The sequence below is a fragment of the Solea solea genome, chromosome 13, assembly GCF_958295425.1.
Source record: "Solea solea chromosome 13, fSolSol10.1, whole genome shotgun sequence".
In the NCBI taxonomy this organism is placed as follows: domain Eukaryota; kingdom Metazoa; phylum Chordata; class Actinopteri; order Pleuronectiformes; family Soleidae; genus Solea; species Solea solea.
The window spans coordinates 12,003,717-12,019,948 of NC_081146.1; the positions used below are offsets into that span (position 1 = coordinate 12,003,717).

The following is a 16,232-nucleotide window of genomic DNA, read 5'->3' on the forward strand; positions in this document are numbered from 1 at the left end:
CACCGCTTTGCCACGAAACAGGAAGTGGCCTGTAACTTTGCCATGTATTGACCAATCTGCACAAAACTTTATACGAGAGACAAACAACCTGGCCAGAAAACATCAGCACAAGAAAACTAAGTCAAGGGCATAGCGCCACCTGCTGGCAGCACAGCAGCTGCTTGGGACCACACACTGTTGCTGCCACATGTAGACACCTCTGACCAAAAATGCTAAAAAAAAAAGTGATCTTTCTTTTTTTAATAACCTCAGATTCCATCCTCGGCTGCTACGGTTCATCCGTTGTGATCACTGGCCAATGGGCTATTTTTCTCTAGTTTTCAATTTCAATAATTACAGGCAAAACTTCTTTAAAGATATATAATCCTAGGCACAGAATAAACATCATGTTGTCGACAATGCCAAGGAAACAGTTTAGCGTTCTCTGAAAGATGATATTCTGTTTTATCTGGCTGTTTAGGTGGGGGAAAATCTCTAAGCCACAGTCCAAAAGTCTTGCTCTTATTTAAGGGAAGTGAATCTGTGGGCAGAAGGAGGATACAGCAGAATGTTACTGTCAATCTCAGATCCTTTTTTTGTCGTTCATATTTGCCATGTGAATATGAACAACTGGTGATTAGTATACTGTGCATGGACCTGGATACTTTCAGTGTAGCATCAGCTGTTTTCCACAGTTCATCTGATGAACACAACCCATATGAATCTTTCACATGACATGAGAGCCTGTATGAGGCTGACCACATATGGACAACATGCATCTCTGAATCATTTCCTTGAGGGAGCTGACACAAAGACTCAGGCTGATAATCACCGACGTACGGTCCGTACCACGTCAGAAACTGACTTGGAACTTTGCAGCGGTTTCTATTCAGTGGATAGAGGGTTTTGTTTTTGAGATTCAGATGTCATTCCTGAAAGAAAAGATAACAAAAAGCATTTGTCAACCAAAAAAAACTGATCATTTTTATTGACCAAATGTTACAGTTCCACTGTCACATCCTACAAACAACATTCTTCATACAAGCGCTGCTTGTAACTTTCTCTACACAAATTTTATGATGGATGACTGAATGAATGAATGAATGATCCACTGTCTATGGCAAAGTGATTCTTCACAAAGTCACAACCTATATACAGCTTCAATTCTCAACCATAAAAAAGTAACAACGAATAAATAAAACATCAAAAGGCCTTTCTTCTAATTGTCCTCTGATGAGGCTGCAATCCTTGTTCACATGCTGCCCCCTAGTGGCACAAGCTAACGCTGAAACTCAAAGGAAACCGTACTCCACCATTACAGATGGGGTTGAGTTTCATGCTGTAAGAGCAGCAAAAGGTCACAGCCATTCAAATTACAACTTGGCCTAAACAACAACAGGCCTCATCAACTTTCCTCTGCTTACACTTTCCTCAAAACACCACCTTTGACCACCTACACACTAGTAACAGGTCAGTTTGGAAAAAATAACTGATGCTCACTTGTACTTCGAGAGACGTCACATTAAAAGGAGGTTACTAACTCTCCAACACAAGCCCTGACTGATTTAAATACTTGGCTTTAACCAACAAATGAGATAAAGCAAAAAAAAAAAGTGGAGCTTGTACAGTCTGTATACATACATACAGTAAATAGTACAAATGTGAATACAAGAATTCAAACACATGTGTTTAATGGACCGTCCTCCAATTACTGTTTCCTAAAGTGAAGCACTTTACAAAAATATATGTGCCATTTAGCTCGAAGCAGCTGATGTACAAAATATGCAAATACTGAAAATAACACACAGACTGCACCGTGTCTACCGCCTTCAAACAGAGGTCATTGCTTTGACAACAGCCAAAATGGATCCACACAGTAACACTGGGCTGATACAGATGACATGACATAAGGCTAACTCTTGAATTGATCGCGTACGTCTTGCATCCACAGTTTAACTGCAAGTTTTCCCCCGCTTTAAAGACCAGTTTGTACGAGATATAACGCGAACTGAAACACTGCGGCCGATGGCTGGGGTGTCTTTGGAAAGTGTGGAGACAAGTTACGGGGTGTCTTAATAAAAGGTGTTTAAAAAAATATCTCTATATTGTGCTTCCATGTGTTACTAAGATTTACCGCCACTGCCCCGAGGGACACACATTGTAGAAGAGTGTTGATAAAGCTCGCGGAACATAAAAAGCCTCCAGGAAACACACATCATGATAACCACTGTGGAAACTGTCTCTTTATAGCCAAAAATCATTGCCAGTGATAAAAGCAGTGGAATAAGTCCTGTTCTCCTCTAATAACTGGGTACACGCTCACGGTATTGGGACGAAGCCAGAGTCGGGCGAATCGTCCAGAATCAAGCTGACACGACTCAGTGATGGAGAGGGAGACGCCAGACGGAACGCTGGGTTGATGGAGAGCAGCGAGTCCCTCTTGCTGCTTCTACTGTATGTGGTGCACGGCAAGGCCACAGGCTGGTGAACATGCTGCTGTGAGCACAGAGCAGACGGCGAAGGCTGTGTGGATCGTGCTGGCGTACTGGTGACCCCCAAACCAAGCGGAGCGGTCTTAGAGGTGCCAGGTAGACACAGGCCATGGAAGTCTGAGGAGTGGACCATCCTCTCCAACATGTCCTTTGTGCTCTGAGTGCACTAAGTGCAGAAAGGGAAGACAGGGGAGTTAGAAAAAAAGAGGACTCAGGTCACGAAAGGTCAAGCTGATGGTCAAGATGGACAAAAGTGGGACAGAAATGTACAGAAAACTGTGAGTGACAGGATTAGTTTGAAACAAAAAAAGCAGATGCAGACGATGCAATTAGAAGGCGACAATGAACAAAGGTGAAGAGCAGGACAAGGACAATATGCTATTGTCGCTATACGATTGGACACCGATTCAATTTGTGTTGCGATTGTACTTTAATCTATATTATTGATAATTAAGATGTTTCTTCAAGGCAATATAAGTCAGTCTGAATGGGACAGTGACACAGAACATCTACAATAGAATGCTTTTCTTTTAACTGTAACACTTTTTTAGAGCCTCTCACCAAAGTGAGCCTTCAAATTCAAAGAGTGAAATTGGCATCTGCTACGTATAGATGTTTCTGTTCATCAAGCTTGTAGAAATATCAGTTATTTTTTAAACTAGTTTACAAAAACCATGATATAGAGATATATGTGGAGATGATACTGCTCCTTCCCAGAGTTTCTGCTGGATTTGTGGATTTGCTCAGAGCAAAAACTGAGGGAGACGTGACGCAGACGTCGTCTAACTACAGACAAGACAAAGAGAAAAGTCATTTAGCTTCAAACAAGAGCTCCATCCAGTGCTGTATGTGAATAAGTGACTGTTAATGACAGGATGAATGAATGGTAGTGAAGCATGCTCAAGACAGTGCATCCGTCAACACCGGCAATGCAAACCAACCACAAAAACGAACTGTGAAAGGTTAAAAGTTCAGCACAAAAACACCAACTGTTAGAAACGAGAAGCACTCCAAAGCTTAACAGCAACTACAGAATGAAGGACGGCAGAGTGAGTGGCAGATGACGAGATGCTGCGATTGGTTTGACGTTCAACCCTACTCTTACCATCGACCGTCTACATGCAGCAGTGCCCTTCAGGCTGTGCAGGACAAAGCAACATCCTGACAGTTCTCCTCCTAGCAGAGTGGAATGGATACAGCACAACACTGAGTTTAAAATTATCTCATCCAATGATTCAGCTACAGGCACAAAACACACACGTTTACAGTAAATAAACACAATAACAGTTCACTTCATTAGTATAGCTAATTAAAAAAAAAAAAAAAACTCATAAAATACAACATCTTTAAAAGCTACAGTTCTGTGCAAAAGAGTCATGTGTACGTAATGTTCAAGCATGTCTTACATAAACCTGGCACAATAGACCTCATTCACAGCAGAAATGTCTGGACATGAAATACAGGGATAAACACAATGACATTAATTAGGCTTTCACTTCAGGTTAAAGAGAGCCAGAGTTGTGCTGTTGTTCCGCTTGAACAGGATAGGCCACACTTAATAAATACTTGATACTTTAACCTGTTAAACCAGTTTAAGTTATTCGAAAAGTGCATACACGTCTCTTGTTCCAATTCAATGATTGAGAAACACTCATACTCTATGGTCATTGTAGCATTGCTAAAAACATCAAATCCAATGATTGCCTGAGACTTTTGCACAGTACTGTAATTAAGAGAGAATATAAAAAATAAAAATCCCCCAAAAATACTGATTTATTTAATTGACATAGAAAATAACATGCTATATTTTAGGTAAATAAAATATATCCTGCATGTAAAAATAAAAAGACTTTTTAGGGAAAAAAAAAAACACTTGGCAGAGGTAGACCAGTTTCTTATATTTAGTAGTAGTAGTATTGCATTTAATATTTAGTTTATAGATCATTTTTATTTAAATTACATAAATTCACTGCAGACACAAAATGCAGATTGACAGACCTCTAAATAAATGTTTAGTTAGCAACATTGTGTATAATTTGTATAAAAACTGTGAAAACAAACAAATATTGTCCAGAAAAAAGAAAGAAAGACAGCAAATATCGGTCGACCTCTACTTAACAGCAAAATAATCCACCAATCTGAGGTAAGATATACAAAGCAAATCTATGCGTTCCCCCGTCAAAGTTTGTGCAATACAAAAACGTTCATAAACTGAACTCTTCTTTTGTCGAAATTTAAACTATATCTTTTAATGCCCAGCCTTAACTTTACCTAAGACACATGACAATATTGAGACAAATCCATTCAATGCATGTGACAAATGATTACCAATAAAGTGCAGATAGACCAGATAAACACAAAACATCATCAGATATCATTTGCATGTCCAAAACTCAGTATTTGTGCGCGCACACCTTCACCCCAACATAACAGATAAGAAAACATGAGAATAAGAACAAGGAAGGAGATACAGCAACATGCTGAAGGTAAAATCAACTCCACAACAGCACAAACAAACCATAACATAACGTATGAGCAGCTCAACACCAGCATGAAGAAATCGTATTTTGAAGAAATTCCCTTTTAACTTCTGAGTGGTGTCTCACTGTGTAACAAGTAGAGCTGCTACTGACGATTATTTCCATCGATTTATCTGTAACTTATTTCCTCCATAAAATAAAGTAAAATGTCGACCAGTGTTTCCGAAAAAAGGTTATGATGTCCTCAAATAAATGTTTTTGTTCTGTCCACAGAGCCAAAGAAACCAGATACATTAAAATATTCACATTTTAGAGGCTGAAATCAGAAATCTTGTTTTTATTTTATAAAAAAAAAAACATTCAAACTGTTCAAAACATTAACAAAATAGTTGGAAATTAATTTAGTAACTGAATAATAATCAAATAACTGTTGCAGCTCTACTCAACACCATCCTTTAACACACGTTAAATGTTTCTCTGCTCATTTAACTGCCGGGTGGTGTCGAAACAAGTGACTTACAACACATTTGGTCCACAAACACTTTGCTCTAAAGCTACAATAACACATAACACAGCAGTGCGACGTCTTCAGCAGCTCCAAAGCCTTTAAACTGTGTAGCTCCTTCAATCAGAAGGCTACTGTAAATATATGGCTTCAGAAGAAACTGTAAGATGAACACTGTTAATGCTCAAATATAAACATATATACATATACACTCAATGCAACTTTTTATAACACAAACTCAATGTGTATAATACAGTGTGTCCTTAACTCTGCTTGAGGTGCTGAATCTGTAATCCTGGGGAGTTTGGAGGGTGAGGGAGTGAAACACAAATGGTGGATATATAAGGCACACAGAAGGACGGGGGGGGGGGGGGGGGGGGGCTAACACAGGGTTAGGGGACAGTCAGGACTTGGGAGGGGCCACATGCCGGTTCATCCTACCATGTGTGCGTCATTCTTGGCCGTGAAGAGTGGCAGCTCTATCTCTGAGGCAGACGCAGCAGGGATGGCCTCATCAGGAGGCACGAAACCTCGTCTGTCTATGAGACTAGAAAACACAACGGAGGGTTATGTTCTGATGAACGGAGCTGTGACTAAGGAAGTGTTTCCACGAATACTTACACAGACTGACAGACAAGGAAACTTCAGAGGAAAAGTAGAGGAAAGTGTGTAGAGGAAGATTAAGATCTCCTCACTCACCTCGGGGGCATGGGCCCACATAACGTTGCACAGCAGTTGGTTATGATGCTGCTGTGACTGTACGGGTTCCCAGACTCGTCTGCACCTCTTTTACTTGACCAGGAGCCCTTTATCTGTGCGGGGAATAAAGAAGGTGCTCTGTCAGTTGTTGGACTGAGTCTAGTTTGAGAATCATGAACACATGAACCCGGGATACTTACATCTTCATTTGTTGTGAGGTTGGAGGCTACTAAATAGGTATGGAAGCCTGAGAGGCCCAGTATAGACCAGATGGAGAAGAAACAAACCACCAACTCCACCACAGTACACAAGGAAGTGTCAAGGCATGATAACATTTCTATTACTATTGATATAAAATATAAACAAATCCCACGAGTTCACACAATGCTGATTAAACCTATCAAATTGACACGACTCCATCTGTGTTTATCAGTACAGCGGTGTTTAGATTGTGTGTTGTCCAGGAAGTGATTAGTTTTGTGTCACTGCTGTGTTTTCCCCCTTTTTAACTTCAGTATCTACATCAGGAGAGGAACCGATAAGATTCAATGCGTTTCTCAAATCATGTGCTCTAGTCCATGACAAACCCCACATACTTCCTGTGAATGGCTGCAGCCATGCAGTCTATGCTTGTCTAGACACTGACATCAACACACATGGACAAGAGGCAGCAAACCTACAACTGCACAGAACCACTGCTAACGCTTTGATCCTCTTAAGCTTGGGCTTAGGCTGGAAGGAAGTGGAAATTGCCTTGTCATCAGTGTAACTTAGATTACGTCTTGGCAGAAAATAAATAAAAACAAAAAGATCTCATCCAACTAATTACTATTACTAATAACTAATTATGGAAGTGTGATATGTACAAAGGATATCTGGCAGGGCTTTCTTGAATGGCTTGAACAAGGCTTTTGCAAATTTGAGAACCTGAAGAGAATAAGAACACATTTGTAAAAACCTTCAAAAAGAGGCTTCTCAATAACACAAATTACACAACAATGCACCACTGCTTAGAGACGATCCTGTCTGTCTGCAGAGTGAGAATACTTACGGAGAGTGATGTGTGTGATGACACAGCCAAAAATAAAAGATGTCAGGAATGACAGAGAGATGATGAAGCTGTAGAAAAAGCGGTAATTGCGTTTGCCCACGCAGTTTCCCACCCACGGACAGTGGTGGTCAAATCGTTCTGAAGGTGAAAAACAGAGCGCATAGCAGACATTAAAGGAGAGGTTTTACAGCAGCTTTGGGTTCGATATTAAATAAACTGTAGAGCATAATACATTTACGCAGTTTCTATGTCAACATTTCAAAAATGTTTCTTACTTTTACCTAAGAAACACAATGACCCAGTTTTTATATTCAACATAAGACCAACAAACTTGTTCTGCTGTGTCAATAGATGCTTTTCTTAAAAAACCCTGTTAAACTCCTGCACACACTTATTATAATTTGTGGTAAGTGCTCTCTGGCAGTCAGCTGATGGAGGGGGGGGTTATGTTTTTGTCCATGTTTGTGTCCATTTCCTGGGGATGTAGGTTATGGCCTAAGGAAGAAATTTTGGTGGTGATTCAGTTACAGACACAGATCCAGAGAATTCAGTGTCAATGTGGGGAAACGGTGACCTTGGTTGAGGTTTGTGCTCTGTGGGTGCTATCTTTAGTTCTGTAAATGTCTGTGTTTAATAGCAGTGTGTTTCATCACCTCAGACTTCAGACACAGATTAGTGGTATAAGAGGGGATGGTGGTCTACATCAGGCCAAACTAATGACAACCCTCACAGATACAAGTATAATGTGTTACTCCTGGCAAAGGTATTCATTTGTTAAGTTAAATTAAAGCAGTGGGAATAAGTGGCAACTTCACAACACATCCTTACCCACACAGTTGTCACACAGGCTGCAGTGGGAGGTTCGTGGAGGCCGGAACATTTTACAAGTGAAGCAGTATTTGAGCTTCACCACCTGCTGGTTAATGAGGATCTCCTTTGTCCGTGGAGGGGGGCGATATGTAGAGGATCCTGAGGTATCTTAAAATAGAGAAATACAAGCAGAGAAACCCACTAAGGATACACATGAACCCAAAGTTTTGCCTAGCTTCCATGCTCTTCCACCACGTGGGTTAAAGTAAGCCGCTTAGGTGTCGGTCCGCAGTTCAAATACAAATGCATCCACCATATGGTAAAGCTCCTTAACCCCATCTGTCCCACAGTAAACAAACAACCCCGAGGTGGCACTTACTTATCTGCTTCTCTATGTCTGCAGCTTCATCTGGAGAGGCCCTGGGTAAGATGCCTGGGTCTGTGAAGCTGGTCCACAGCAGGGAGATGACAACAAACAGAAAGAGCACCGCAGCAATCATAGGTATGAAGACCGTCAGATGCTCTACCAGGAAGGAGCAACTGTGTAAAAAAAGAGATTTAAATACATCGTTAAAAACAGCTATCAGCATAACATTAAAAACAGTCATCTGTTTTAAGGTTAGTATCCGTATATACCGGTCAAAATCAATACAATACAATAAAATCCATACAATGTGTACACCCCAAATATCAATGCTTCACTAGACCTTGACAACATGATGTGAAGAAAGATATCACGTGACCAGGAGGTGAGTGAAGTTTTTCTAAATGGCTGCTTGTAGCTGGGGTGAAATGCATTGACTCATACAGCAAGTTGTTTGAGGGGGGTAAAAGTGTGATGTCGGTATAGCAGATAACAGTATTAATATCAGACACCAAAAAGTGGTATAAAGCCATACCAAGGTACAGTGTGCAAAATTGAACATTTACTGGTGGAGTTGCACATGGATAAATATCCCTCACCTCACCCTTCCGTCCCTTCCCTTCCCTGTTCTATGTAGACTTCAGTTGGCATCAAAACTCTGTCCAAAATGGCAGCCTCCTTAAAGCTAACCCTGCTCCTTATTAGGGATGCATGATATTATCAACACAATATTGGCAGATATTGCCTTTAAAATGTATTATCGGATATTAGCAAACACACCAAGATCCACCGATATGACATTTTATATCTACACCTGCTGTGATATAAGCAGGCAAATGTTGTATTAATTTCACTACAGAAGAGTGCAGGGAAAACCATATATATAATAAATACATTGTTATCGGTTATTGGGCCAAGCACTGCCGATATATCGGATATAGGCAAAGAGTCCAATATCGTGCATCCCTACTCCTTATATAAATATGAAAGGATCACTGAGGTAATGTAAAACAACAAGTCACACAATCACATGATTGTGCACTTCAATTTCTGCCAAATGACAATAGTTTTACCTGAATTTTACACACTAGACCTTTAACTTTACTTCTGTATAAGACAATAACACTTTTGTATCCTGAACTCCATGTAATCTAATGTAAAATGTTATTGTCATTTGTCTGTGTGTGATTAGTGATTGTGTGATAGGTTAACTGTTGACTACAACACTGGACCTCTGCATTTCACTTAAATATTCGGAGTTGCTTTTGCTCATGTGTCACAACCTTTACACTGTAAATTATATATTTATACGTATGTATACATGTATGTACAGCCACCACACAGAAACATTAATCATTTGGTGTCATTGTTTTGGCTGATCTGTGTACACAAATAAAGCTCACAGTTGTGGCACCTCTACATCCATGTTCTCGATCTCCTATCGTGTCTGAATACATAAAGGTCATGACTAGTTACTCACTCGAATCCAAAGAAAAGGCCACAAGTGAAAACAATAAGGCCCAGAGTCAGAGGAAGGACACCGCTCTGTCTGGCCAGCATGATCCGTCCACCGCAGAAAAACCGGTTCTTCCCTGGGAACACTTCCCATTTCCTCCGCGGCCGCTCAGCCTTCTTCTCCGTGTGTTTCTGCGCCGACGAGGGCGACACAACCAACGTCCGCGGGTCGATCTGCTGGTACTCGCAGTTCTTCATGGTGTAAACAGTGATATTCACACAGCTCGGAGGTAGCTAAAGGCACATCCACACCACACTCTCCTTCCGCGTCGCGTTTTTTCGAGAGACGGTGCTCTCAAGATTCAGTCATGGTACATTACAGTCTCTGTTCGGTTGGCGTTCAGTTAACCAGCGGGCAGTCTTCTGAGGCTTCAACACAGTAATTGTCCTCCGCGGTCGACTTTAACGCGCTGAATCGAACCCAGGGTTCGCTCGAGGTTAACTGCCATCTTACATATTAATATTTATGCTGATTTCGTTTCGCGGACTCCGTCTTTTTGTATCGAAGAGTCAACAAAGTCAGCTCCGGCTCTACGATGCGTGCGGTTTCCTTTTTACTAGCGGTGCAGCGGAAAATAAGCCGGATATGACGTCAACGATAGAGGTGTGACACATATTGTATCCCCGTTGAAATGTGCAAACCTCTTAAATTATTATATGACTATTGTAATATATATTGTATTATTATACTCCTATTTTTTCAGTCATTCTAACAATTTGTACATCAAAACGTTTGGCTCATTAATGCTTTCTCACTATCATTAGTTTTAACCCCCCCAACCCCCCAATCTTGATACTTTTTGAAATAATTTATATTTTCTGCAACTTGAATCCATAGGGCATATAGAAAGGGCATATCAAAGGCAAAGGTGATTGCATTTTTCCTCATATGAATGAATGGAGAGAACAGTTAAAAGGCAATGGAGAGAGTCCAGCATTCTTAATCGCAAATATTTAATTTTCTTCAGTTCAGTCGGTTCAGAATGCCAAGTCAGCATTTCTAGCTATAGTATTCTCATGCTCTTCGGGAAATGAGAAGGCTAGGGTGTACTGATTTAGTTACATTCTAATTTATTTTGTGTTTTGAAGAACTGTGAATATGTCTACCTTTAAAACTCCAGTGAGTGATTTATGTCATCAGCCATTGTTGCTACCAGCCCTAAACTTATGGTGCCCATCAGTTCTAGTTGGAAGTCAGAATTTCCGAATCCCAAGTTGGAATTGTGAACTGGAACGCCCCTCAGAACGTTTTTCCAACTCGGAAAGTCACAAACCCTGATAGGATTCCAAGATGGCTGCCACTCAACAGTAAAAATACTACTTTTACCGCTAATTGTACTTTTGACTTATTTGTTTTCATATTAAGTCAGTCGCACACATAGTACTGTTCCATTTCTATCCATGGACATGTTGCTATGCTCTTTGTGTGTGCAAAATACCATGTAAAACATTGTTACAGACTAGTATTGCTAAGGGTAACAATGTCTACCCCCAGGAATGTTTGCGTCCATGCTCTTTTCCAAATTCTTCAGTGGGACGTAGTTAAATGTAAATTGAATGCATCTCATGTTTCAGAGGACCAGGGATAATTACTTAACCGAAAGTTTACTGGTGTCTCACTTTACTAGCATAGCTGTTACGCTTGTGCCTTCCCAACATCAGTCGTGAAAAGTAAAAGTTGTGTGGAGTAGTGTGGAGCTGTCAGACTTAATAAGCATGGTGTGAACTCATTTGACAATTATTTGACTGTAACAGTTTATATTTAAATGTCACACACAACAGCTTTAATTTTATGAAGTTCATTTGCTTGTTTCATCTGTGTTGCTATTTTAACAGCAGCTATGTTGTGAAATATATATACAAAATGTATCCCTTGTAAAATTCATTCTCATCAGGTTGTTCTAATAATTGAATTTAGTACTTAAACTAAATTTAATTTAAAAAATTTAGTTTTTGTAGTTGTAGTGATATACAGGCTTACCAACATACAACTTTCAATATAAAGTGTTAACAGAGTATACAGTACAACCAAACAAAAGGAAATAAATTGAATGATTGTATTCATAGGAGTACAGCATGTTACCAGTGTGTTTTATACTGGAATTTAGTCACTTTTCTGATTTTTACTTTAATCAGATTAGAAAAAAAATATCAAGTTTTTCTGAACAATGATAGAACTAAACATCTACAATTTGAGCTGCTACAAAGACACATTGCTCCATATATCTGACAATGACCGATGGATTTGAGTTTAGGACAACTGACTATAAACATAGATTAATATCAATATTTAAAAAGATATAACACACTGACTCCAAACCAATACAATTATATTTTACTGCAACAAAATCTTTATTTTTTCAGTCACATCCAAAAGACCCCAGCTTTATCCTGGCATAATTCTAACAAACATGCAGTGCAATAACAAACAGTAGATAAAATCTTAATATTTCAGCAAGTGTCTTTCCCAAGTACAACCAGTCTTTCCAAAAATGTACCACCAAAAGCTCTCAGTCAACAACAAACATATTTGATGAAGATGTGGTAATAAAATGTGTTGACTACTACATAAATACATCTGCATTAAAAATGAAAGCAAGACGAGTTGGGCATCATCACCAAAATATTAGGCAAAGTATTTTGTTTTTGATTTGATTTGGATTTAATTACAGTAATATTATTATCATCATTATAATGTCTGTAATGTAACAATTGCAGAGAAAAATGGCTTTGTTTGTGGATTCATGTCAAGTCAAATATGCTAAATAACCTAGTCCTACACATAAATATTGCAATTATTTATGTCCATGGCAAGAAGTTACAGTGCAGTGCCAGCCCAAGCACCCAGTAAGAGAGGAAGTATCCCAGGATGCTTTGTGTGGTAGATGAGCAAATTTTAAAATGCAGCAGCAGTGCAATTATGGGGTTTTGAGGTGTGTGTTTGCATCCATTTCTGGAATTTGTCTGTAGCTGTATGCTGGGGTTGGATGTTTTCCTACGATGAAGAAGTGGCTCATTGAGGAGGAGTAGATGAGCACTTATCCAAAATGGCACAGGAGATGAGGAGGCCATGAATCTGGTTAGAACCTGTAAAAATATGAAATGAACACATGTTAATCACATTTAGAGAGTTTAAATGTTCCACTAAAGGGTGAATACATGTTTTACCTACCTGCACATGCATGCACAAAGTTCCAAAAATCAGAAGTACTGTAGAGTGCACAATATACACAAACACCCTGGGGTTGAAGAATCCCGGTGTGGGTTTTTCAAGCCCTTTGTTTGCACCTGTCTCCCAGAGCCCAAGTCTCAGACAGAGTTCTGGATTAGCTATAAAATATGCATAAGCTGCCATTATGCCGAGGGAAGCCATAGGTAGAGCTAGAATAAAGTTTGGTGTTTGCTTCAGCTCAAAGTAACGAAGGAAGCCCACATCCCAATACACGTCCTGGATATGAGAATAAAGAAGGGGAAGGGGTCTCATGCACCAGAGGGGTGGTGGACCATTTTCATCTGGTACCCGGTAACCTTTCCGTTCAGCCAGTGAGATAAGAGCTGAAGGGATCTGCTCCAGGGAGACAGATGGTGTGCAAAACGTCCTATACCCATAGTATTGGAAAGCAAAAAAGGGAAGAGCAATAATGGCAGTTCCCAAGAGGGAAGTGAGCAGGAGACGGATGATAACCCAAATGTAATGGAAGACTTTGAAGTGGCTTTTTGTTGCTGTGCGATACACACGAATCTGAGAAATGGCATGCAGTGATGGTAGATACAGCAGGAATCCAATGTTGACAAGTCCGTTGGATCGAGCTGCAGTGCCTATACTGAGCGCCAAGCAGGCCCGGAAGGTAAATCCTTTCTCCAGGAGGAACAGACCACCAAACGTGAGGGCAGCAAACAGGCTCTCGGAGTATCCAGCAGTCATGAAAACATTGGCAGGTGTGATGCAGTAAAGAAGGCTGGAGAGCAGAGCAAGACGTCGGTCCTGCAGAACTGTTCTGCTAAGGGCGTACAGGGCGACCACACTCAGCAGGAAGAGGGCACTATTACCTACAGCAACAGCCACCAGCAGACGGCCCCGCACACTCAGCCAGCCGCTCAGTGGCCACAGCAGTGTCTCTGCCAGGCCACGGAGCACAACGGGGAAGAGGGGGAAAAACGCAAAGTTGTGCTCATAGAGGTATCCTCTCTCTGCAATGAAAAGGAAGTGCTCTGCATCCCAGTGAGAGAGGCCACCCAGTAACCACTCCACTGCAGAATCCAGGTACAGAGGCTCTTCTGTCCGCGGGGGCATGAACGCATCAGCTTCATGGTCTGGGATGACAGCGTTCAACACAGCCTGAGGAGAAACATTACAGTGTTAAAATAAGCTTTTGATGCAAAAAAAAAAGCCATGTATGGGATTGGACTAGACACTTTGACTGTGAGATATTTATTACATCCTTTTATTTGCTATGATACAAAAACAAATAATTGTTTTACTTTTCATTCAGTTTTCATGAAAAATTATAATTTTTATGATATGAACAAAAACATTAAAAAAACCTAATAAAAATATAGACGTCCATATGTATAGACATTTAAAATACATTCAAAATGGCAAGTTTAAGTTGTCTGTCTTAAATGACAGACAACAGGAATCCATTGACCAGTGCCTGCGTTCTTGAAATTGTTACTGTGTTCACAACTCCTGCACTGTCAACTACTTTTAAACCAGTTTATTTTAATTTCTTGTTTGTAATCTGTATCTGTTTTTGAATTTGTGCGACTGACGTCTTGGCCAGGTCACCCTTGTAAATGAGATCTCAATGGGTCTTTAAACCAGTTAACAAAGGTTAAATAAAATTGAAAAAAATAGTATGGACATTTGAATTTGTCAGTGCTTTCAATGTTTCAAAAATAAAGTCTAATTTTATATTTAAACTAGTAGATGCTGGGTTTTCTTTTACACCATTCATTTACATTTATAAAGGTGAAACATGGTTATATTAGAAAACAGACAAATATTTACTGACTGATTAGATAGAATAATGTATGAATATGGAAACTGAAATGTAGGCTTGAATATAATTGTTCAACATTATTCTTGCCCATTTTATTATTCTTCCATCATTCCTTCCAACTCCTTTCACACACAAAAAGGAGTTATATTTTTCTTGTATTAATTTAGAACTGTATTTTTCTGTGACGTTGCAAATAATGTTTCATATTTCTTTCTGTTATTGAATGCTCTTGTCTTTTACTCGTCTTTTACCCTCAAAATAAAAACTAGCTTACATGTTCTGCAAATTAATTACAATTCCACATAAAATTTCAAAGCGATATTCTACATCAAACCAGGCCTAGACGAAACCATTACAGGAAATGAAGGGCTAGAGGCTATGAAGTGGGTAAGCTGCAGTAATTAGCAGAATGTCACGCATGCAACATGCTAACTCACGTTGTCCTTAACGTACCTGCAACAGGAGCGAGAGGCTCCTGGTGAATGTGGCAAACTGCAGCACTGCTCTGACATCCATGGTCACTAATGTGACGGACAAAGTGTGAAAAGGCCGGTTATGACAGGCCCGAGCATTGTTGCTGCTACGAGGTAGTCACAGCTCGATTCATCATGATCTTCCGTTAACATAGCTAACAGAGAGCAGCCACCGGGTAAAATGAGACTCTGTCAAAGCCTTTGTTTCGTTTGACTATTTCAGGTGCGGATAATTATTTTTCTCCAATGACCGCTCGTTAGCAGTAGAACAGCGTTTGTTTACGAAAAGCTCAGGTTCGATGTTTGTCCCCACATTCTTTCCTTCTATGCTCCCTTCGGTATCACTTCCGGTGCAACAGGGAGATACATTTCAAACTAAAATCTCGTGGGCGCAGACGAGGAAGTAATTTCACCTCCTGCGTAAACCATGAAGTATACTCTGACAACGTTGTATGAAATAAATAAATGATAAGTGGGCTTTAATTCCCGTGAGTGACTCATCTTTTTTATTCTTATTTGTACATATTATCGACGAACGACAGTACAGTAGTTTTTCCCCTCCCTCTCCAGCAGGTGGCGTTTAAGACCGTCGAGCGGGCTGGATTTCCAAATGGTGCAAGCATGATATATCCTACATAAAAAGTATTTATTTTAATATAAAAAATATTGCAATTTGTGCTCCTTTAAGAACCTTGAAGCTGAGCTAATCCTAAACAAGTGATAACTGTATAATTAATAATGTATTACAAAAAAATGTACAGTACATCAACAAACTATCTTTCATATAGTCTTGGTCAAATCGAAAGAAAAAGGCCACACCCAAAACATTGGTTTGTCCCCTGTTCTGTGCCTACTGCCTAA

At 39.9% G+C, this 16,232-nt stretch overlaps 2 protein-coding genes across 3 annotated transcripts; both read right to left on the minus strand.

Annotated features, from left to right (window-relative positions):
- Nucleotides 1-2,273: 2,273 nt before the first annotated feature.
- On the minus strand, nt 2,274-10,600 carry zdhhc18a (zinc finger DHHC-type palmitoyltransferase 18a). Of its 2 annotated transcripts, XM_058647987.1 has the most exons (10): nt 9,861-10,586; nt 8,396-8,556; nt 8,035-8,184; nt 7,207-7,344; nt 7,031-7,082; nt 6,356-6,458; nt 6,156-6,268; nt 5,898-6,003; nt 3,577-3,647; nt 2,496-2,637 (listed from the first exon to the last, which is right to left on the minus strand). In XM_058647987.1, exons 1-9 carry the CDS (start codon nt 10,091-10,093, stop codon nt 3,606-3,608), a joined length of 1,098 nt encoding a protein of 365 aa, XP_058503970.1. In that variant the 5' UTR covers nt 10,094-10,586; the 3' UTR covers nt 2,496-2,637; nt 3,577-3,605. The 2 variants fall into 2 exon arrangements, with proteins under 2 accessions (XP_058503968.1, XP_058503970.1); XM_058647985.1 differs by lacking the exon at nt 3,577-3,647 and having other exon boundaries at nt 2,274-2,637; nt 9,861-10,600.
- A 1,621-nt stretch (nt 10,601-12,221) lies between these two features.
- On the minus strand, nt 12,222-15,729 carry pigv (phosphatidylinositol glycan anchor biosynthesis, class V). The gene is made up of 3 exons (XM_058648738.1): nt 15,352-15,729; nt 13,068-14,234; nt 12,222-12,982 (listed from the first exon to the last, which is right to left on the minus strand). Exons 1-3 carry the CDS (start codon nt 15,412-15,414, stop codon nt 12,695-12,697), a joined length of 1,518 nt encoding a protein of 505 aa, XP_058504721.1. The 5' UTR covers nt 15,415-15,729; the 3' UTR covers nt 12,222-12,694.
- Between the last annotated feature and the right edge of the window lie 503 nt (nt 15,730-16,232).